The sequence below is a fragment of the Lampetra planeri genome, chromosome 11 (assembly GCF_965212315.1).
Source record: "Lampetra planeri chromosome 11, kcLamPlan1.2.h2, whole genome shotgun sequence".
NCBI classification, from domain to species: Eukaryota; Metazoa; Chordata; class Hyperoartia; order Petromyzontiformes; family Petromyzontidae; genus Lampetra; species Lampetra planeri.
Genome location: NC_136117.1, coordinates 2,681,882 through 2,706,911, shown reverse-complemented (window position 1 = coordinate 2,706,911; position 25,030 = coordinate 2,681,882). Strand labels below are relative to the sequence as shown.

Sequence of the window (25,030 nt, the reverse complement as noted above, 5' to 3'; positions counted from 1 at the left end):
CCAACAAGGGTTTTTTTCCACTAAGTACGAAGTCATGTTTTGCAGAGGGGTCAAATACTTATTTCCCTCATTAAAATGCAAATCAATTTATAACATTTTTGACATGCGTTGTTCTGGATTTGTTTGTTGTTATTCTGTCTCTCACTGTTCAAATAAACCTACCATTAAAATTATAGACTGATCATTTTTTTGTCAGTGGGCAAACGTACAAAATCAGCAGGGGATCAAATACTTTTTTCCCTCACTGTATATTGTGTGTGTACATAATGATGCGTGCGTTTGTGTATTTGTGCATTTTCCTTTTGCATGTCAATGCTGTCTCGGCGTGTGCAGGTGTGTCATACCTGCTCTGGGTTAAGCCTCTGGGTCTCGAAGCCGGCTACAGGATGACAAATGTGCAGATGCAAAACGCAGACGGTGTGACCATCGTAGATCTTCAGGCCCAAGACGAGGAGTCAAGTGGCGAATTTGGCGTTCCCCTCAACTTCAGTGACCCCACTGTAAGAGGCGCGAGGGGAAGATACAAATGTTTCCATTGTTGAGCGTACAGATCAAAGACAAGGTTTGCTTTGTAGTCCCATGCTTCGGGTTATCAAGGTCCCTACTGTTGCTATGTTTCATCCTGGTGAGGTGTGGCTCAGAGCTCTGGGCTCCTCCTGGGTGGTGTTTGTGCAGGAGCTCCCATCCATCACTGCTGGGTCTGGGCCATCAATGGTGTTGGCCCATTGCGGGCCCTGAGCATGAATTATTATTGGGGCTGCCCAATGTATTCAAATCCGAGTGCAATGACAGAAGAGATATAGACGAGGGATAGAGATATAGTGAGATTAGAGAAATGTAGACTCAAATATAGATGTTCTGAGATGAAAAAGGAGTGATGCTAGTCTGGACGACCGAGGAGGAAACCTCGGCTGTCAGATGTTACTTTTGATATCCTCGGGAAAAATGCTGGTAACCGAACATGGCAGAATGTCGAAGGTTGAAAGTTTTATTTTTTGCCAAAGCTAGGAATTATTACGAAATATTCCTTTGTCTATCGCTGACGAAGCTGAAGAGGGCTAACAACACAACAACAACCCCCACACCTCCTTTGCCAGTACCGAAATATGAGAATAGGTTTTCCCCTTTGTTCTGGCAACAAAAGTGGTGTTAGGATGTTAAAACACCAAACTGAAACCTTTGACAAGGATTCATGTTTGCATTAACCACAATAATTGTGGTCAGAATGCAAACAAAAAACATACTCTGATAATATATGCATTGTCTTTGAAACTGATTGGTCCACACCAGAGACAGCTTTTTTTGGATACTCGTCTCAATTGGTGTTAGACCAGAGGACGCCAAAAGGCATACAGCTCAGTTTCAAGGACAATGCATATATTATCAGTGTTTTTGTTTTCATTTTGACCACAAGTATCGTGGTTAATGCAGACATGATTCCTCGTAAAAAAAAGGTTTCAGTTTTGTTGCCAGAAAAAAGGGGAAAACCTATTCTCATAATGTGTGCCTAGTATTGCATATATTTGTTTGTTGGCTTATACCGGTTTTTACTCCATTAATCCTTCTAGAAACGATTTAGAGAAAATGCGTGTTGTGCACACTTCAGACTATATTTACACATCATAAATGTTTGTTGTGCGATACTGTATTGGCAGAGGTACACAGCCAAAGCGCCTATAACAGAAACTCCACACATTTGTCAATAACGCTGCCCTAGAAGGAAAATAATATGGAAATAAGTGACGTTTTGAACACAGAAAGGATAAGATAATAGGTTTTTCCCCTTTTTTCTGGCAACAAAACAGGTGTTAAGATCTCGCCACCATGGCGCCCCCCTTGGTGGTGACCTCCCATGAAGTGGTGATTCTCATTTTATTGACCACGATGGCTGCTGGGTATCGATTGGAGAATATACACAGGTTAGAGACATCGTTGAAACCGTTAAAGAAAGCAAGTGGGGCTTGGGTAGGACGTGTCGCGGTTTGCAGGGCCGATGGGCGATGGTCAAGAATGGTGACAGTGTGGGAGCAAGAGGACGTCCACCAGGGAAATGGAACGATTAAATCAATAACAAAGTTTTTTTTTGGGTTGGATCGTATAAATATAAAAGTGTCGTTAAACGTGCCACCGCCTGACATAGCTAATTAGTGAGGTTTGTCACGTAAACAAAACGTGCCAATTAGTTACTATTTAAGCACACCGGTGTGTTGGAGAGTAAACCCACAACATGTACAATTCGAGTACGACATTTCACTGGTGATTACAACAACCAGCTTCATCAGGCGATAGTCAAAATTGTTGAGACGTATTCCTGTTTCAGTCCTAAATAGAGGCAGTGTTAGTTCATTATTATTACATCGCAGGATCGTGATAGATGGCAGCAGCCTGGGGAGTCCTTCATCCAACAGTAAGTTGATCATGGCAGGTGATGATGATCGTGCAATCGAGTGTAACTCTTCCATGGGTGTACCCGTGTACTCTAGGCAGTAACCGCCTTTCCGTTGTGTTTCTGTCCCCCAGCCGTTCATGGTGGCAGTGTGTGGCCTATCGCCTGGAAACGTCACATTCTGCCGGCTGCAAACAAAGCTGAAACGCATTGAGAGCTTTGAGCTCATCCTCGACAACCCGGACGACGGTGAGATTCACTAAAACCACAGCAAACGAACCCTCGCACCTTCCCATGACGTTGTGTCTGCACACGCATACACATCTGCGTCGTGTACACTGGCAGGATTTACCTTTGGTGTATGCGATGCAAAGGCAATGTCATGTGTTTGTATATGTATTATGAAAATACAAAGTTATATGATTTTTCCCTACAAACACGACAGGCATAGAGAGTGTGGGGGTATGGCAAGAGTAAATTAGGAAATACACATGTAGCACTGTTTTAGTAATGCTTTTACTTCGTAATAAACAGAACAGTTAATGAAATACACAAATAATCATTGATGTGTAGATTCTGAGGGAAATAGACCAAAAAAACACAACACTTTTTAAAACATTGAAAAATGAAAGAAAAAATCCGCTTACGTACATTTCCATTTTTTCCATTTACGTGGTTTAAAACGAATTCGAATTCAGAGCTGGAAAGTCTTTTTGAAGGAAGACCTGGATCAAAACAAGGAGAAACGTAACCGTTGTAAATTATAGTAAATGCAGATAAGTACAACACGTATGCAAGTATTGAGAGCTAACAAAAACAATGCTAACAACAAATATGTAACATAAACTAAGTACAGCAAACACAAAGTATTCATAATATAGTTTTTTTGGTTAGATTGTGTAAATATCAATGTGTTGTTAAATCCGCCACCACCCGACACAGCCAACTCCTGCATTTATATGTTGTCCACATAGACTGGCTCGAGAAGATTCTTGAAAATTTAGTTGGTCAGCATCTTTTTCCAAGTGGAATACAAAGCAAATAACAGGGGCATTGTTTTTAAACCCAGTGTTTTAATAAGGGGGAGAATAATATTTTTTTGGATTAGTTTTACAATGTAAAAGTTCAGCCCTGCAATCTCTTTACCACACCGCAGCTGGTTTAAGGGGCTCCGCAAGATGGAGCTCTAGAGAGCCCCGCTAGAAGGTATTTAGCCTACTCTTCCATGCTGGTCAGACATGTTAAGAAGTACCCACACTATACCCCATAACACGCAAACTGTCGATCGACGAACTGGTGTCGCCATTTACACTGTTGCGTGGGCAGAGGTGGGGAGGAGGTGATGATTTAAGAACTTGCCCATTGTTTATACTTCTGCACCAGGAGATGGAATCGAACCCGCGACTTTTTGATTTGGATATTCAGTGCGCTGACCACGACACCATGGGCAGCATTAGAGTATAAATGGTGGAATTAATCATAAGGAAACGGTGCTGCACTGCTGTGTATGCCTGTGTGTCGAGGTTAGCGCACTGCTACAAACCCAGCGACCAGACTTTGATTCCCACTCATGACCACTAATATCGGGAAATATTTAAACCAGCCCCGTGCCTTCCCTAGGTCTAAGCAACCTTAAATGAGTACCCGGTGTGGTATGTAAAGATTAGCACTGGGGAGACAAAGGTGGCTGGGAACAGTGTGAGCCACCCACCCCATCTCATGTGCCGTGTCATTTCTTCATCAGTGCTACTCACGAACAGAACTTGAGCCAACAGTCTGTTAAAGGCTCCACGAGGGATCTTTGTCTTTTGTGTTTCGCAGTGATGATTTTGCCGGGCAATGCCTCCCCACTCCTCGTGGTGCTGAAAAACAACGGTGCAGCTGCCACCTTCTTGGTGTCGGCAAGTGACGACCAGGGATGGCTTCAGACGCTGCGCCCGGTCGTGGTGAAGCTGGAGCCTTGCAAAAATCAGACCATAGCACTGAATGTCTCAGTGCCTGTTGATGCCAGATTCCTTGCCAGGTGAAGGATGCGAAATTGTGTAGCGGTTCTTCGGCATTGCAGTAATGGAGGCTGCAGCATCACACAATTCAGGAATATAATCTTAACGAGAAAGCTTGGGTGAGAGGTGGCTGAGTGGTTCAAATGGTTAATGTCCAGGGTCAAAGTACAGTGAGTCGGCACCATTGCGTTATTGGGTTCAAAGTGCCAGTTCTCAAATCAATTCAGTTCATGGTCTCAAGCCAAAAAGTAATGAAAGGACAAACAGCCACCATATTCAACTTGGTTTTTATTTGCTTAATTTGAAGATGAACATAATTGGGTCGCCAGATGACGGACACTGCAAGTCAATCAGAATAAAATATCTTATAAGAGGACAAGCTGAGCTCGTAGTACATGCAATGTGGTTGATCACGTGACATTCTTGCAGGTCATGATGGGATTTGTGCCTTCCTGGAGGAAAACGAGCACAGTTCCCAGAATGTTGCCTGAAAATCAAAACATGTGAAGTTGAACTTTGATATCGTTAGCGAATCACGTCATCAGCTGAGTTGCTCATAGATTTTAGCCACGAGTCAAGTTGAAGACATGCTGCTCGTTTATTACAAGTAAAATGTGCTTCTGTATCTTTTAGATAAATGTGCAATTGGCATAATGCTATACTTGCTTAAATGGAAAATAGTATCGTGTGGATCATTTAAATGAAGGCAAGTATGCCCCTCTTTCACTGGCATATTCGAGCCATGCTAGCCCGGGGCTGTCGCGGTCAGCGTGGTTTTTCACTGGGCTATTTTCCGTGTCAGAACTGAACCGTGATCCGCTGGCCTCACAAGGTATCTGAATCTGGCGCTGGCCGGGGGTGGGATTGAACACATTTGATTATGTTGGTGTAACTACACCTGAACGCGTGATACTAACGTCACACCTTCAATGCAAGTGACGTCGGCAGAACGGCTCGGCTTTTGCAGTGGAAATAAACATGCTGGCTCCTTCTAAGCCATACCAGGTTGGTCTGGCACAGCCCTAGGGCTGGACAGCAAAAAATGAGGCAGTGGATAATTGTTTGCATGTCCATATCTATCATGTACTATGGTCAAAGAAGAGCCCTTCCATGGCTGGTCCATTTAAAATTCTACCTGGCACTGATACACAGCGAAGCTGACCAAGCCCACATATGGTTTAAAAACAATTTTTTACTGCTGCTCAACGAATTTGCTGCTGCACGACTACCTGCGGAAGGCTATTATAATTATTTAGGCGGAATGATGCTTCATCCACATTTTGCTATTCGTTAACCGTCCTTTTCACCACTTGCGCAGTTCCCAGAATGTTGCCTGAAAATCAAAACAAGTGAAGTTGAACTTCATATCGTTAGCGAATCACATCATCAGCTGAATTGCTCAGATTTTAGCCACGAGTTAAGTTGAAGACTCATTGCAAAATTTGAAATCTTCTGAATATATTTCATGCTTTTCATAACCCAGTTTCCCAGTTATTCCCACTTTCCTGATTGAGCCATTCAAGGTAATGACCCCAAAATTAACATTCTTGATGTGAAAATTGTGTTTATATAAAGGGGTGAGGTGAGGAAGTCTTCCTTCCATTGCTATTGAATCGTGTCTATGGAAAGTAAAGCCCGTATTAAACATAGGAAGCCATTCTGCCTGTCCATGATAGCGCGGAGTGGAGATGTGCTGTTTTCTCTATCACACGGCGAGTATATATAGTTAAGTATCTTGTTTATAGCTTGGTACACTGTAAATAGTTTAGTGCACTGTATATAGTTTCGTACACTCTTTATTTTAGTGCACTGTATATGGTTTAGTACACTGTATATGGTTTAGTACACTGTATATGGTTTAGTACACTGTATATGGTTTAGTACACTGTATATAGTTTAGTGCACTGTGTATAGTTTTGTACACGTTATCGGCGAAATTGCTAGTAGATTTGAGTAAATAGCCAAGTTTATGTTTCATTACAACGGTCACCTGCCACGTCATCCACATTGATATTGTTTTGGAAGAGTGACTGCCCCAGTATGTCCAGCTCCACTTATGCCTCTGGGTCACCATTGCTTCGAAGTTTTTCTCATTTATAAACCAAACCTGCAGGGTTTCCATGAACCAACCACATACAATTTATGGATTAAAAATACTGGCTTTATACACACACGATTCTCGGTGTGAACGAGAATCGTGTGTGTATGAAGTTCAGATAATCGTCACTGGTATTGAACTTGGGTCGCCGAGTTCGTAACGGAGTGTGCTAACCACTGCACCATCACCCCCCCACTTTAACCCACACGTGCTCTGACCTGCAAGTGTGCCCCCGTTTACTGACGATTGGACGAGTTCCGGTCGAATGTGAAACGCACAGCGAGAAGCTCTAGCAAGTGAGTTGTCAGTTGACTCCGCCTGTCTTTGCAGCACGGTGTACGTGACGGCCATCAGCAAGTCAGGAGGGGGCTCTTCCACTACGCTTGCCTTCTCTGTCGCTGTCATCGTCAAGGAAAACACCGTCAGTTCCCTCCACATTTGTCAATCTGCATTCATCTTTGCAATATGTTGTTAGATAGGCACAATAACGATGCAACGTGTAGATACGTGATTGATATTGGAGTGTGTTCGCAGGAGGATTTTAGAAACTTAGCCATTAGTTCAACTTCCGTGCAAGTCCACCGTACCGAATCATTACACTGCGGAAGAATCCCTTTACATGAACTCTGGGATTTGTGCGACGACGTGCGGATTCCTGGTGTATTGCTTTGCGGGCGTGCATCTCTACACATGGTGACGTGTGCGTGTGACTGTGCAGACTCCAGACACGGTGTCACCCACCCTTTGGAAACTGGCCGTTGAAAGCCAGTGCACGACCCTCGGCAGTTGCGAGCAACACACGTGGCAGCTGCAACTGGGAGTGAACGACGACCGACCGGGCACATTCAACATAACAGTGGAGCGGGGAGATCCCCTGAGCCAGCTCACAACGAGCCAGCAGGGGGACATGCTGCTCGTTTATTACAAGTAAAATGTGCTTCTGTATCTTTTAGATAAATATGCAATTGGCATAATGCTATACTTGCTTAAATTGGAAATAGTATCGTGTGGATCTTTTAAATGAAGGCAAGTATGCCCCTCTTTCACTGGCATATTCGAGCCATGGTAGCCCGGGGCTGTCGCGGTTCCGTACAAGTCCACCGTGCCGAATCAAAGATGAATGCAGATTGACAGCGTGGTTTTTCACTGGGCTATTTGCCGTATCAGAACCGAACCGTGATCCGCTGGCCTCACAAGCTATCTGAATCTCGCGCTGGCCGGGGGTGGGATTGAATAAATTTGATTATGTTGATGTAACTTTACCTGAACGCGTGATGCTTACGTCACACCTTCAATGCATGTGACGTCGGAAGAACGGCTCGGCTTTTGCAATGCTGGCTCCTTCTAAGCCATACCAGATTGGTCTGGCACAGCCCTAGGGCAGACTAGCTGGACAGCAAAAAAAAGAGGCAGTGGATAATTGTTTGCATGTCCATATCTATCATGAACTATGGTCAAAGAAGAGCCCTTCCATGTATCTCGGCCTCGCCGTGCGCTGCGTTGCACCGCTAGTCGAGTAGATAACCATGTGTTCAATAAACCATCGGAGCCAGGATGACCGTCCAACTCCGATCGTCATTTATTGATTGTAACAGGTAAAACTGGTGAGAAAACACAGATACAGCATCTGTTATAATTCGGAAACACCCACACAATGAACACCACAGCATCAGAACATTGTCTCAGATAACAATAGATCCTGGAAGGACCAGGCCCCCACATTACCCCTGAACAACTAGACAAAGGCACAAGCTGGTGCGTTGCATACAGGCACATCGTGTATTCATCCCACTGCACCCCAAATGTACAGCATTACACTTAACACTAAACTGTGGATGAGATACTTCGTCATCACTCTCAGGATCGCAACATAGGCACAAATCTGACTCGACCTACTAAATCACAAGTAACATCCCCAATAAGGAAAGTCACAGGCTTCGTTACTAACTAGGCCTCGTATTTACTACAACAACTTAACGGCACCATAAAGGCATTTACATTGCTATAATAGTCATTCCAACATTACAACAGCATTTCCAATATTATAGGAATATAAACAACTTACAGATAATGCTTCTTAAGCTCCCACAATGGACAAGTGCGGCTGTGTTCTCACTGAGATGCGATGCGTGCCGCCATCTTGACTTATCTGTGTAATGGCTGACGCCCGCGTGGTACAGTGGAAATCTAACATCGTCACTTCCTGGTCACGTGACCAACATTAGCTTAAAAAAACAGGAACTTCCTGTGAACACACGCTCCACATCTGCCGTGAGGCAAGACACTCCCCGTCTGGTATCTAGGAGATACCACCATTTATTTCCTATCTCATAAACAAGTGTATAACAACTTCAACGGGTCGACTTATTTGTCCATATCTTTGCGAGAGAGAAGTAGTACTATCTCGACTATGGGCCTGATGAAAGTTCTTGCGACACCTTGCTTCGCAATCATAACCTCGACCTTTCGAACTTTTCCATCGGCACTTGGAATCGACTTGAGGATGCGGCCCATTGGCCACTCATTCCATTTGGCTTGGTTGTCCTTCAGTAGGACGAGGTCGCCTTCTTGGATGTCTGGTCTATTAGACTGCCACTTGTTGCGCACTTGGAGTGTCGTAAGGTACTCGTTTTTCCAGCGACGCCAGAACGCGTTCGCGAAGCTCTGCACTTGTCTCCATTGACGTCTGTAGAGGTCTGCAGTGCTGACCTCCTCGGTAGGTGCTGTGAGCACATCTGTCTTCTGGGTAAGAAGTGTAGCAGGAGTCAAGATGAATGGTGACTCCGGGTCGGTTGAGACGGGGATCAGGGGTCTTGAGTTAATTATGGCTGAGACCTCGGCCATGAGAGTGGTCAAGACCTCGTGAGAGAGCTGTGTGGACCCGACATCACATAGCATGGAGTCGAGAATGCGTTGAGCAATCCCGATCATGCGTTCCCAGGCTCCACCCATGTGCGAAGAGTGGGGAGGATTGAAGATCCATGTGCAGCCTTGGACACCAAGGTATTTCCTGACAGAATAATCTTCGACATTCTCCGTATTGATCTTAAGCTCTTTACATGCTCCTATGAAATTGGTTCCACAATCAGAACGGAGTTGCTTGGCTGGCCCTCTGATGGCGAAGAACCTCCGGAGTGCATTTATAAAGCTCGAAGAGTCCATGGACTCGATGACTTCGATGTGCACTGCTCGTGTACTCATACAGGTGAACAGCACTGCCCAACGTTTGCTGTTCGTGAGCCCTCCTCTGGTGCGGCGGGAGATGACTGTCCACGGTCCGAACACGTCAATCCCTACAGAGGTGAAGGGAGGTTCCACACTGAGTCGATCGGCTGGGAGGTCTGCCATTTTCTGTTCTTCCTGTTTTCCAAGTAGCTTGCGACACCGGATACACTTGTGGATTGTGCTGGCGATGCACCTCTTTGCTCCAACGATCCACAGCCCTGCAGATCGGATTGCTCCTTCTGTGAAGTGCCGACCTTGGTGCTTGACCTTCTCGTGGTAGTGGCGCACGAGTAAGATTGCGATGTGGCTCTGGCTTGGGATCATGAGGGGGTTTCGTTCATTCTCATCTAATTTTGCATTCCCTAGCCGACCACCGATCCTGAGCAAGTCGTCTTTGTCCATCCCGGGGTTTAGCTTCCTGAGGGTGCTGACCCTAGGAAGGTCTTCTCCCTTGTTAATGGCCTTGATCTCACTTGCATAAGCTGCCTGTTGCACACAGCGGAAGATTGATTTCCTTGCTCTGGAAAGCTCGTCTTCAGTGCGTGGCACTGTGCAGTAATGCCATCCATTGCAGCTACCAGTGGTGCCTCTCATCGGGCGATGGAAGCAGTCTGCGATATGGGTTAAATGTGCTATCGCTCGCACGAGCGTCGTCCATTTCGAGAAATGTTCAAAATGGTGTGGGCTCAGTGGACTTCTTGGTCGCACATTTGTTACGAAAGTTGTCACTAGAGGACGAATCTCCTTGTCGGACTCGGGCTCTAAGAGTCCAAAGGTCTCCTTGGTAGTACATGGGCCAACGTCACGTCGTAACAGGAACGCTGGACCCGTCAGCCAGATGGTTTGATTCAGCAGAGATGCAGGGACGGACCTAGTTGTGAGATCTGCTGGATTCTGGTCAGTTGGAACGTAATTCCATTGCTCCGGCTGCGTCGATCTCCTGATGCGCTCCACCCGGTTGCTGATGTAGGTGTAGAACCTTCTGGTTTGGTTGTTTATGTAGCCTAGTACGACCTTACTGTCCGTGTAGAACTTGACCGCGTCCAGTTTGACGTCAAATTCGTCTAAGATCAGTTCCGCCACCTCTGTAGCAAGAATGGCTCCGCACAGCTCGAGCCTTGAGATGGTATGTTCTGGTTGTGGGGCCTTGCCGTGGAACTCCTTCCAGAATTCCCACTTGGACGATAGCTCCGAGTCGAGGAACGGAGAGGCCACGGTCACAGCGACCACCGCCACGACCACCAGCAGAGCGACGAGCAGCGGCTTCACCTTAGTCTTCTTCCCGTCAGTCAGGACTGGTTGGAGAAACGTGGAGGAACAAACTCCAACGAAGACGGTGGATGCACAAGCAAAGTCATGGTGGTTTCTTCGTAAGTCTGCACGGTACAGCCTTGACTTCTCTCGCCGAGTTCCTCTTTCAGCGTGAAGTGGTTGGTGCACGGTTTGAAGAGCGACGTGCGTCCATTCGTGAGCACACTCGTTCTGAATGTGCTAATGTGGTCTGGTTTGTGTATTCCCTTCAGACAAACGTCACCTACGATGACCCATCCTAGGTCGAGTCTCTGGGCATAGGGAGCGTCGTGAGGTCCATTGCGTTGGTTACGAACCTTGTGGACTCTCAGCATGTCCCTGCCGAGCAGAAGTAAAATCTGTGCTGCGTGATCCAATGGCGGGATGAACTCTGCTATGGGTTTCAGGTGTGGGTGGTGACGTGCAACTTCGGGCGTGGGAATCTCACTCCTGTCGTCCGGTATCTCGTTGCACTCTGTCACCGTAGGAAGGGCTAGCTTCATGGTGCTATCTATGGTTTCCACCATGAGGCCGCTCGCTCTTCTTCCCGCTGTCTCCATCAGTCCTGAGCATGTTCTGAGCGTGTATGGAAAGGAATTCCCACCTACACTTAGCTGATCAAAGAACTCTGACCTTGCCAAAGACCTGTTGCTCTGGTCGTCCATTATGGCGTACATCCTTACTGCCCTTTCAGGATGTCCTTTGGGATAGACTCGGACGAGGCATATCTTTGAGCAAGATCTTCCTTTGAAGCCTTCTCCACAGACTTCTGTGCATTTGGTTGTGATTGACGAAGTGAGTGCGGCGGTCTCGCCTTGCTCCCCGCCGTGCTCTGCTTCGGGATCGGAAGCCTTAGTGCTACTGGGTTTCGAGTAAAATGTGTGCAGAGCAGTTGCGTGTTTGTCGCTGCCACATTCCTCGCACTTGATATCTGCCTTGCAATTCCTTGCAAGGTGGTTAGTAGAAGCACAGCATTTGAAGCACACTCCAAATTCTTTCAGCATGTTCTTCCGCTCTTCCAATGGCTTCCTCCTGAACTCACGGCATTTCTGGAGGGAGTGAGGTTTATCATGCAATGGGCATTGCTTCTCTGGATCCTCTATCTTTTTCTTTGTGGTGGTTGCCTGGACGGAGTTTGCGAATGTCGCAGGAGAGACCTCAGTCTTGTGTACGGAAATTGGCACTCTCGCTGTTCCTCGTTTCGCCGTTGTCCTTTCCATTTTTGGGAGATCTGGACTGGAAATCCCCGTGGTGCCAAACATGAAACTCGGGTCATTTCTAGTCTTAGCCAGGTTGCGGATAAACTTTGAGAAAAAAGAGAATGGGGGGAATGCAACCTGATGCTCTGACTTGTATCTTGAACCCGCTGTTCTCCATTTTTCCTGCACGTCAAATGGTAATTTCTCTACGATGGGGTTCACGCCATGGTAGGTATTCAAGAAAATGAGACCTGGTAAGTAGGGATCAGCCTGGGCTGATTCAAGCTCCATCAAAAGATCTCCAAGCTCCCGTAACCTTTTATTGTCTCGACCAGAGATTTTTGGAAAGTTCTGCAACTTCTTGAAGAGAGCCTTCTCAATGGTTTCTGGGCTACCATAGCACTCCTCGAGGCGGGGTCGTCAATGTTTGCTGACCGGATCCTCTTTGCGTACTCTGCAGATTCATTTCCTAACCATTTCACCAACAGGTCGAGTTCTTCACTTGCAGAGATGTCTGCATTTCGGATTGCATTCCTGAAGGTAGATCTCCAGGCTCGATAGTTCTCAGAGTGGTCATCAAACTTAACGAGTCCTGTGTTGATTAGTTCGCGGTGAGCCAGGTACCTAGCAAAGTCTCCTAGTCCTGCTGATCCAGGGTGTGTCCATACTGGCGCTTGTGAGGCGGCATTATTGGCTGTATTGCCTAGCATGCTGTCATTTGCGATGGCGTTGGACTGTGGGCCCAAAGGGTTTCGATCACGTTGGTTGGATCCCCTTATGTGACTGTCTGGAATGTGGGTCTGACTTGGTGCATCCACGTCTGACCCCACGTGCGCGACGCTGAGTTGGCGACTAACTGCCAGGGCAGGATATGCATTTCCACCATTCCTGTAGACAGCATTCATGTTCATTCGGTGTGGAGATGGCGATGTCTGAACGTCCACCCTTTGTTCAGTATCGTTTGGTGGAGGAGCATTGATGCATTGTTCAGACCAGTCCAAAATATTTTTTCTGGTGAGTTGATCACGGTCCTTGACAGGTATCTGCGTGCCAAACTCACTCCAATTCTCTTCCTTATCCAGGTTGGCTGCTGCTTCGAGCACCTCTGCCTGGGTCATTGCAGCAGCTGCTTCCTTTTTGAGTTGTAGGGTGCTTAACTTAGCATCCAGCTCAATTTTCTTCCGTGTGGCAGTAGCCACTAATGTACTCTCTTGCTCTTCAAGCTCTGCTTTTTCTTGCTCTGCTTTCTTCCGTGCGGCAGCAGTTGCTAATAGACTTTCTTGCTCTGCGAGCTCTGCTTTCCTCCGTGCTGCGGCAGTTGCTATGCTTGCTTCTTCTTGTATGCGAGCCTTTTCAATTAGCATGGCTTCCTCTTCAGCCAAGTAGGCGATACGGGCGTTTGCTGCTTCTGCTGCGGTGCGTGCCAGAGCTGCTGCCATACCAGTAGATGATATATGTGAGTGTGCTGAGGCTTTAGATCTTGTGGTGGACCTGGATGAGACAGAGTGCTGAGATCGTGTCTCTCTTAAGCCCTCCACACGGTCCATTGCATCTTGTATCACTGCCTGCACATTATCATCGAGCAGTTCGAGGAAGTGCTCTTGTCTGCGCACTCCCTCAATGCCCTCATCTGTTTTCACCTTCATCAGGAGGGAGATGTATCTATTTGCCAGGAGCTTGTAGCTTGAGCTGCTCACATTCACTCGCTGGATGGCCCGCTGAATTGAGGCCACTGTGTCTGAGGCATTTGAAGCTTCAGATAAATCTGCTTCAACCCGGTTCCATGCCCGTTGTATCCTGGCATCAAGGTCCTGTTTCTCAGCCTCATAGCTTTCCAAGGCCCGTTGCGTCAACCTGACCTCCCTCTGGGGCCTTGAACTCCCTTGGTCCTCTTGAGGCAGGATGGGAGATCCTGGATTGCTTGGTTCACCTTCTTCAGCATCTCTCCCTGCTGAACTGTGGCTTTCCATGCTGCGATGCTTGCAGCACGATTTTAATGTAGACTCGTTGCAGAGCTCCTTGCTTGTTGCAGGCTGACTGCAGGGCTGGCTGCAGGGCTGGCTGCAGAGCTGGCTGCAGGGCTGGCTGCAGAGCTGGCTGCAGGGCTGGCTGCAGAGCTGACTGCAGAGCTGACTGCAGAGCTGGCTGCAGAGCTGGCTGCAGGGCTGGCTGCAGAGCTGGCTGCAGGACTTCTTGGGAGCTTTAAGAAGAGTATCTTTTTACTAGGCTGCAGAGAGCTGGCTGCAGCACTGGTTGGGAGCTTCAGGAAGAATATCTTTTTACTATCTCGGCCTCGCCGTGCGCTGCGTTGCACCGCTAGTCGAGTAGATAACCATGTGTTCAATAAACCCTCGGAGCCAGGATGACCGTCCAACTCCGATCGTCATTTATTGATTGTAACAGGTAAAACTGGTGAGAAAACACAGATACAGCATCTGTTATAATTCGGAAACACCCACACAATGAACACCACAGCATCAGAACATTGTCTCAGATAACAATAGATCCTGGAAGGACCAGGCCCCCACATTACCCCTGAACAACTAGACAAAGGCACAAGCTGGTGCGTTGCATACAGGCACATAGTGTATTCATCCCACTGCACCCCAAATGTACAGCATTACACTTAACACTAAACTGTGGATGAGATACTTCGTCATCACTCTCAGGATCGCAACATAGGCACAAATCTGACTCGACCTACTAAATCACAAGTAACATCCCCAATAAGGAAAGTCACAGGCTTCGTTACTAACTAGGCCTCGTATTTACTACAACAACTTAACGGCACCATAAAGGCATTTACATTGCTATAATAGTCATTCCAACATTACAACAGAATTTCCAATATTATAGGAATATAAACAACTTACAGATAATGCTTCTTAAGCTCCCACAATGGACAAGTGCGGCTGTGTTCTCACTGAGATGCGATGCGTGCCGCCATCTTGACTTATCTGTGTAATGGCTGACGCCCGCGTGGTACAGTGGAAATCTAACATCGTCACTTCCTGGTCACGTGACCAACATTAGCATCAAAAAACAGGAACTTCCTGTGAACACACGCTCCACATCTGCCGTGAGGCAAGACACCATGGCTGGTCCATTTAAAATTCTACCTGGCACAGATACACAGTGAAGCTGACCAAGCCCACATATGGTTTACATTTTATTTTCTCCTGACCGTTCAGTTAGACCGGCGATCCATTGCATGCTGCTCAACGAATTTGCTGCTGCACGACTATCTGCGGAAGTCTATTATAATTATTTAGGCAGAATGATGCTTCTTCCACATTTTTCTATTCGTGAACCGTTCTTTTCACCACTTGTGCACTATATTCATTCATTCACCAGTCTGCATAGTGGATTGGTTTCAATTAGGCATGGGCTCGGGCCTGACGCAAAGCAAGGTCACATGTGCAAAGAGTTTCCATGGCGACCCATTCCTCACTCTTCACGTTATATTCCGACACCCTTGTTCCACAAAAAACACATGGTGGTGGAATATCTGCCATAATAAGGGGTTCTGCTGCAACGGATCAACTCCCTTCCAACAATGGCAAAATGCATTGCAGACAAAGAGATACAAAAGTAAAGCATGAGGAGAATCAGACAAAAACAGAGAAATATAAATACATGGATAGGGACACAGAATGAGACAGGGCGTAAATGGACAGAGAAAGAGACAGACAGAGACAGACCGAGCAAGTTTTGGGGACCCATAAAGTAGTGGGAGCCCTGTGCAACTTGTCCTAGTTGCACATTGCTAGAGGATACTGGCTACAGTACCGTGCGTGCTGCTGTGACAGCGTGCGAGTAAAGAGTGCATATACTCGTGTGTCTTTGTGTGTGTTGTGTGCAGATCTTCGTGCTGCACACCTTGGCTGACGTTGGCTGTGAAAGACGCAGCAGGAAATGTGGCGAGGTTCACAGACAACCTCTCACTACCAGTTCCAGAGCCAACCTCTGCTGTAGCCTCTACAATCCAGCCTCATCCTTCAACCCAACCTCATCCTACAACCCAGCCTCATCCTACTACCCAGCCACATCCTACAACCCAGCTTCATCCTACTACCCAGCCACATCCGACAACCCAGCTTCATTCGACAACCCGGCCATATTCCACAACTCGGCCTCATCCTACAACTCAACCTCATCCTACAACCCAGTCACATCCTACAACTCAGCCTCATCCTTCAACCCAGCCTCATCCTACAACCCAGCCTCATCCTACAACACAACCTCATCCTACAACCCGGTCATATCCTACAACCCAGCCTCATCCTACAACCTGGCCACAACCTCCAACCCAGTCTCATTCTAAAGCTCTGCCTTATCCTACAACCCAGCATCATCCTACAACCTGGCCACAACCTCCAACCCAGCCTCATCCTACAACTCAGCCTCATCCTACAACCTGGCTACATCCTAAAGCTCTGCCTCATCCTAAAGCTCTGCCTCATCCTACAACCCAGCTACATCTTACAACCCGGGCACATTCTACAACCCAGTTGTATCATCCTCATATAATCCCCACTGAATTAACAGTAAGTGAGCCCTCACACATTGTGATTATATCAAATCCACACATTGCTGTTCATCGCCTTTACGTGTTTAAGAATTTCTAATAATTTTCCTCTTTAATCCAATATTTGGAAAGGAAAAAAAGATGCTGATGCCTGTATGAGGCAAATTGCTACAGCAGCGTATTTCAACTACCAAATGAATGTGTTATCCCCTCATTGATTTATCCGGATACTGAACATGCACCACTCTGCCCACTCACCAGGCAATCAACACTCGATGCCACTCAACAGAAACACAATTCGTACTCACCAGCCATTGTCACCATTGTCACCAGACCCTCACCCGCCAGAAACTTACCACTAACCTTAAATCACTCAAATAATACCTATCACATTGACATTTACCACACACCCACCACCACTCACCAGACATTCACTACTCACCGTAACCCAAAGAGTGATGATGGACTGACACCAGGAAGTATTTTGGTAAATAATGATGATTTCTACAGATGCACGATCACTGTCTACTGTTTGTTTAAATTATTTATTATTTACAGTAAATGCCATATTGCAGGCACAATTCTCAAATGTATCTCGCCAAAATGTAACTGTAAAAGCACGTCACCAAAATTAAATAAAAGCATCCAATGGCTTATTTAGGTTCAGCAACTAGAGCCACCGGTATAGCTTTGGGCCACAAAACATTCAGGAAATATTACGTGGCAGGGATCACTGGCATTCATCACAGACAATCGTTACCACACCATCTTCCAATCGTTGCTCCTCAAGTGTCATGGCAACTAGGATAGTGACTTCCAATCAGATCAGTGTGGTCACATGATTACCCGAGGTTTTGTGCTCTGAACACCAATGAATGGTCATAAATACACATTAGCACCTCCGATTACTAGGGTTGGCTATGCACGGTGCGAAAGAAGTTCAAATACACAAATAACTTTGTAACACTTTACCAAAAGACTCGCCACCATACTACTGACTTACCAATAGTTAAACCTTTGCACCCTTAACTGATTTTTCCAAACTAAACATATAGAACATATAGCTTCATTAAAACATATTTTTGTTATAATTTCCTTTTATATGTTAGCGGAAAGATTTATATATATGTGTTACAATGCGGCCCATCTTCGCATTGTCAAGCAATATTTTCTTGTTCTTCATATATTGTTTACAAGGTACTTTGCAGTTAGAGTGCAGTTTTTAGGCTTGGGCTGGAATGCAGGCTATTTGCTTCACCTTAGGTTTGGTATTCCTCTGAGTTTAGTTTCAGTTAATTTGTATTCGATGTTTTACACATTCAATTACAATTTCCATATATCTGTATATACATTTAGCTTAGAAAATATTTCAGAAGAGCACTCTGTTTAATTATTTTCCTGTGCATGTGCCAACCTAGCTCCTTTAATATCCCGATGGTTGACGCATTTGTGCCATGGCCATTATCAAGTAGCCATGGCTGCTTAGACTAAATGTCAATTTCGAGCAAATAATTGCCATAAAATGCCTTCGTCTATCGTGTCCTCCAGCACTCAACAGCGTTCCTGCCCGGCTGATAACACTTAGGAGGCAGAGCTAGCAACGTCATGACATCACAGCCACATTATGACATCACAGGCACACTGGCTGACCACGGTCACTGTCAGCTGAGCGTTCAGCCTTGAGGGCCACGTTCCCACGACTCTGCTCCATGACGCTGCCTACTGGGACACCGTTGTCTTTGCAATGAGGCTGCATCCTCAGCCGTAGGTGATTCGTACTGCATCACCTTGAAGGGGAGAGGAGAGCGTGAATAGTGAGCCCAGGGGCCCTGTGAACGGGAGCTGGCTGACTTGGAATGCCTGAATCTGCAAGGCGCACAAGAAGTGTTCTTATAATTTTAAGTATTATAATTGAGTAAATTTAGTATTCGTGTCATTATTATAGTGCGTGGCTTTCACAGAGGCGTTACGTTTCAGAGATGGATATAGTCCGCCAGTAGGGAGTGATCTTGCTATGTGTGTTATTTTTGGGTCATTTTTCAAATTTTGAAAATTGGACCGAGACGCAAGCACACAATGACCGACTCATTTTGAATGCGCTAACCACTCGGCTACTGCTGGCCCATGTCATTGCCCTAGTTCTGATGTTGTTGGCATAGACTGTGCCCAGCCAAAGCCCACCAGTGTTACCTCCTACCAGTTCACAGCTACAGTAAGGGCCATTTTACATTCCCTCTAAAGCAATGGTTCTTCACCTTTACTGCAGCCTTGCACCCCTTTAGTTCTCAATCGTAAACGTTTTTTATAATGTTAAGAAATACATAGGTTTGATGAAATAAAGTAATTGTACTTATCTGTCCGAACTTAATTTGGTTTTCGGTGATTTACTTTTAAAAAATATGTCCATGTCTCGCACCCCCAGAAAGAGCATCTCGTACCTCCAAGGGGGTGCGTGTACCCAAGGTTAAGAACCACTGCTCTAAAGGGTTCCCTACAGGAAGTTGTCATTTGTATTTTGACGAGATAGGAATTCAAATTGAATTTAAAAAATGTATTCCCAAATTATCCTGTGCATGAAAATAGTTACGTTATATGCTCTCGGGTCGCACCACAAGTTGTTTGGCATGATGTCTGATGTTTTGCTCCTTGAGCTGGTAGCTTCTTTAGGAACTGGAGCCAAAACCTGCTCGCAGTCATTCCTCAATATCTTCCATTGTTGACAAAACATTGACTGCACCTTGCAATATTTTTTAAAGTGCATTTTGCATCAATGAGTACCTCGAGAAAACCTGGAAGATAACCTTACTCTTCATATATTTTCACTGAATACTATACATATATGAATTCATCTTAAATTGAGTCCATGTAACGCTCCTTTGAATGCATTATCTATTTGTTTTACCCCTATACCGTAGCGGCATTATACATCTCACTCTTACAATGTCTATGTGTATCTGTTAATCCATATGTATGTCCATGGTGTGACTGTGATATATGATAAGAGATGTGTGTTTTTCTCTTGTTGGTGTGTGCGTGCAGAGTAACAAAAGCTTGGTGATTTTCCTGTCCCTGCTGGCTGCAGTACTCCTCATCATTGCACTCATTTGGAGTGTCAAGTTTGCCTCCAATTACTTCCCCAAGCGAGGGAGCTACACTCTCGCATTCCAATATCCTGAAGATCCCTCAAATGATGACTTGTAGAATAAAAAACTGGAGTGGACTATCAACAGCAAATATCAGTTGACCCAGTCAAAATGAAAGCTAATCTGTGGCTGTTCCAAATTCCAAGGTCTGTTTTACAGTTTATGTCACGAAAGATAAGCAGAGGAACATCGAAAGGTCTACACAGGGCATACAAAGATCCCCCCTATTGGGCCAAGCGCTATTAGCGAGCACATATGGAGGCCAGAATTGCATCCAATGTACACATGCCCTAAGGTGGAACACAGATAAACGTGTGTCACACCAGTATTTAATGCTGCTAATTTAAAAAATGCTGTCTGACTGTAGTGTACTACATTATAACTATAGTACACTAGTAGAGTAGTGACTACTGCAGTGGCGTGATGCAGTGTATACTTGTGGTGCAAGTAAAACATTTGGAATTTAAACCTACATTTGCTGAGAGCAGCATGCATACTGCAAATCGTATCATGTAATCTTTGGAAAAGCCAAGCATCAATGAGTAATGGCATTGTGATTATTAAGCCTGATGAAATACAATATTTGTATTCGTAATTTTATACGGTAAAGTTGATTAAATGTGAAAGTGGCATTTGACATTGCTTTGTTGCATTGTTAAAGTTGGACATTATTTGGTGTTTATATTATTTCTTGTTCATAAAATGTAATGACGTTGTTTTGTGCTCTTTATTTATTATTAATCTAGCTTTACTACCCGGCTTCGCCCGAGACTTGGATTCTTGTCTTGGATTAATACACGACCTACGCGGAGGGTTGGGGGGGTGCGTGACGTCAGCAGGCACACTACGTAATGCTTCCGCATGCGGGTGACATCACAGATGTGACGTCACAGATGTCACAGATGTGACGTCACCGCTCACTTTCCGTGCAAAATATATACATTATTGCGCCCCCCCCCCCCCACCAAAATACAAAAGTCTATTTTTATACTTTTTGCTTGTGTACAGTCTGGAAGCTACCCACATGCCAAATTTCAAGTTTGTTGCATGTTGGGAAGAATGCTAAACATTTCGAACAGACACACATTCACAAATTTCTCTTTTATATATATATAGAATAGGTTTTACCCCTTTTGGCAATAAAACAGGCGTTAAGATGTTTAAACATCACAAGGCATCAAGTCTGCTCTGCCGCCTTTGTCTCCCGTTTGGCGATATTTACATGTCGCACCAGGTACACATTTATGTCTGAGTCGATCTAGGGGAGACCCAGGACTGGTTCAAATAATCGTTACCAACACGGCCGCCTTTGTCTCTCTTTTGACAATGTTTTACATATCGCACAAGGTATGACACTCATTTGAGGGTGAGTCAACCTACGGGAGGCCCAGGACTGGCTCAGATAATATAATCGTTACTGGTGTTGATGGCTGTGAGCCTGTCTTTGATTCAACCCGCACACACACACAACTCGTGGCTTTCACCACTGATAAAAACTAAAAAGGTACATAAAGAGACGAGTGGGATGATGAATGAATGCTGGGAAGCAAGACGTGATCACAAGAGTCATATGTTTAGTTTAATATAAATAGATCCATAAGCTTACATATATCCTTAGGATTAGATAGAGATGCATAAGCTTTCGCACCATATAATCAGAGATCAATAGGCTTACGTAAAAATGAATAGGTTGACATAGACACTATTTCGTGTTTACATTGCAGGCTCCAACGACGCCTAATGGTTCCGAAGCTGGAGATCGTGGAAATGGAATCGAAGCCTCATGCGAAAAAGTAGCAAGAAAGGGCCAGAGCCAAAACTGAGCCTTTGGGTACAGTGGGCATACAAAAAACGTGGGCCAGCCAGGGCATGATGAGGCAAATAATCATGAGGGAGGATGGAGAGGAGTTGGAACAGTTGATGGTGGCCACATCAAAGCAGCCCAGGCCGCCCCACCATCGGCCAGCCGCTCCATCACCACACAGCTCCATTGCCATTTGCCGGGTGGCTCCATCTCCTGACAGCTCCGTTGTCACTGGCAAACAGCTTCATCGCCATCGCCTGACAGCTCCATCACCATTGTTGAGCAGCTTCATCGCCATCGCTGGGCGGCTCCATTGCCAGGCGAACTGCTCCATCGCCTGGCAGAATAGGCTTTACCCTTTCCAGAAAAAGTACAAGTGTTATGATTCTAGATTTGAAGCGTTCGTGCCTGCAAGGATTCATACTCTTAGGTTTTTTCGGTAAAGTCACGTGACTTTACCGAAAAAACTTAAGAGTATAAGTGTTATGATGTTCAAACACCAAATACACACGTATTGCAACATAATAATGTATGCATTATCTTTGTAACTGATTGGTGACACCAGAAACCTTTATGGCTGTGTCTCACCAATGATAGGCCAGAGAACGCCAAAAGCCGACCATTACAAAGGGAATGCAAATTTCAAAGCATTCAATGCTTAGGTTGAACAGATATATCTTTGGGATGAAAATATAGGCTTTACCGGCAATAATGCAGGTGTTCATCATGATTCATGGGCTGATAGCCTGTAGGTCTCCACTGCACATTTCGTCATTTATTTTCATTTTCCTTTAGCTTGTGCCAATATGCTCAAGAAGTGCACATTTTTCTGGAATCAATATCATATATCATCAAGCCATTCTTTTTTAGGTCTTATTCTTTGGCCGGCTACTTCCATTTTTCCCGAATAACACACTTTTAATGTCTCTGTTGTTGTCCATCCTACATGTGTACAAATAGTGTCAGTTTCCTTCTCATCACTGCTTGCATCAGGTCTTCTTCTATGTGCAACCTTTATCTGACTTTCAACTTTGGTCACTCTTTGGATCTAGTTTAGATGCAGTATCCTTATATAATAATACATTTTGAATGCTAATATCTCTGTCAGTCTTTTTCAATGTAAAAGTCCTGCAGCCATACAACGTTGTACTGAACACACATGTTCTTACGATGTTCAGTTTGGTCTTGTAGCTGATTTGCTTGCTTCTCTACATGATATTGAATTCTGTCATTAGTACGTTGCCTTTGCCATCCTTGGTCTTATGTCTTTCGTGCAGTCACTGGCCCATGTCAGTCGACTTCCCAAATTCCTTTACATTCACACTCTTTCTGCTTTCAAGTGTTACTTATTTCCAAATATCTGCCCTTCCGAACACCATCGTCTTTGTCTTTTCCATGTTCATCCTCAATTCTGCATCTTTTCCTCACTTATTCAGCATATGAAAACGTTCCTGCAGTATTCTTAGGTTTTTCGGTAAAGTCACGTAGGTAAAAAATTAAAATTAATAAAGTAAAATAAAAAATAAAATAAAAAATCACGACGTTTCGGAGGCAGATTGCTAATACAGCAATCGTGCTGTGACGGTTCCACCTGAAGACGGAAGCTTGTGTTGCTTCCGAAACGTCGTGATTTTAATTTTATTTTTTATTTTACTTTTATTAATTAACATTTTTTACCTACGTGACTTTACCGAGAAACCTAAGAATATGAATCCTTGAAGTCACGAAAGCTTCAAATCCAGAATGTCCTGCAGTACTACGCAGCTTTCTTTTATCAGATCTACGTCGTCTGTTTTGGGGAAGTCACGCGGCTTGTGTATTGTGTCATTGTGTTGCAGCTTGATGTCATCGGATCGCATGATGTCATTGTCTCTGAACATGGCTGATCTCAGACACGAGTCTGCTGTCATTATTCTTTGAATCCAGAACATGTTGTCACAAGTATATAAACCCAAAATGATGCTACTTTGAGCCGAGGACTCCGTCTCCATCGTCTCTTGGCCCTCTAGGTTCCGGAGCTGCAGGACCCTGCTGAGATGGGGGTGACCGGCGCCGTGGACCGAATCACGTCCCGAGATGGGGGGACTCTCCCTTGCACTAAGAGGGGATCTGAGGGTGAGGGGTGTTGGGGCTAAGGGCCTGGGTTAAAGGGAAATTGAGGTGTGTCAGTTGTGGGGGGTGCTGCGTTGTGTGTGGGTGTCACCGATTCGCGGATGGGGGGCCTGTGGGAGAGTTGCCGATTCGCGGTGGGGGTGCCGTGCAGCGGAGTTTGTCGATTCGAGAGATCGGGAGCGTTGCATTGGGGTGAGTGTTGGTTTGTTATCGGGGGGGGGGGGGGGGGGGCACCAGAAAGTCGTGAGATGTGCTGTTGACTGTGGGGGACGCCGCGGTTGTAACGGGAGTTGCCCTGCCTGCCTACCAGTTGCTGCTGCTGTATTTACAGCCAGGACGGCTGTTTCTTTAACGGAGGGGTGGGGGGTGATGTAGTGACATAGCACTAACTGTTGTACAACGGCTGCAACTGCAAGTGAGCACTTAGCGCACATGCCGTTGAGCATATACGCGGATGTGCTGGCAGGGCGGAGGAACTAGGTAAAGGGTCACGGTAGACCTCGTGGGGAAGCCCCTGGAACCCTCTGGTGGGTTCGAAAAGGCAGGCAGGGGAATAAGCAGCAGAGAGCGGGAGCTCCAGGCTGCCGGTTATAAGAGTGGACTCGTCTCGTCGCCGCTGTCGTTGTTGCCCCCATCGTCGCTGCCGCCTTCGCCCGGGCATTGCACGGCTGGACAATAGTTGGCTGTCTCGGTCGACGCCATCGGTGCAACACGAGCAGGGTCGTGTCTAGGCCTGAATGTACGGCAGTGTGGTCGCAAGAGAGGGGGCCGGAGTTGGTGGAGTGAACTCAACAACATTAAAAGGGGAGGACGGTGCCTCCTGCGATTACCTCGTCTCCGACTGAGTGTGTGTGCGAAGCACGCCACCTGCACACACGCACAAGCCTCGAGCAGAAGGAAGATGAGACCTACGACATGGACTCAATTTAAGATGTATTCATATACGGCAGTCATCGACTTATGAACGAGTTCCGTTCCTGACACACGTTCGTAAGTTTGAATGGTTCGTAACTCGGAACACAGTAATGTACTGTATTTAAATCCCAATACGGTCAGTGTTATGAAATGTATTACGGTTAAAAAACATGGAAGCATTGTTAAAATCACAATTCAAAAAAAATATATTAAATTTTCATGAAACACTGTTAAAAATACTGTATCGTAAATAAAACAAAATAAAGCAACAGCGGAGAGAAAAAATCCGTCATATTTTCACTTACCTGCAATTGCACACACACACAC

At 45.7% G+C, this 25,030-nt stretch overlaps 1 protein-coding gene across 3 annotated transcripts in view; it reads left to right on the top strand.

The window, feature by feature from the left end:
* LOC144721208 (von Willebrand factor A domain-containing protein 7-like) overlaps nt 1–20,588 on the top strand; it is a 33,793-nt gene extending 13,205 nt beyond the window's left edge. For all 3 annotated transcript variants that reach the window (XM_078598640.1, XM_078598636.1, XM_078598639.1), the window contains 7 exons: nt 334–500; nt 2,521–2,635; nt 4,208–4,409; nt 6,818–6,908; nt 7,206–7,414; nt 16,064–16,748; nt 19,769–20,588. In XM_078598640.1, the coding sequence (XP_078454766.1) occupies nt 334–500; nt 2,521–2,635; nt 4,208–4,409; nt 6,818–6,908; nt 7,206–7,414; nt 16,064–16,748; nt 19,769–19,930 (1,631 nt within the window). In that variant the 3' untranslated portion in view covers nt 19,931–20,588. The remainder of the gene's footprint in view (nt 1–333; nt 501–2,520; nt 2,636–4,207; nt 4,410–6,817; nt 6,909–7,205; nt 7,415–16,063; nt 16,749–19,768) is intronic.
* Nucleotides 20,589–25,030: the final 4,442 nt, after the last annotated feature.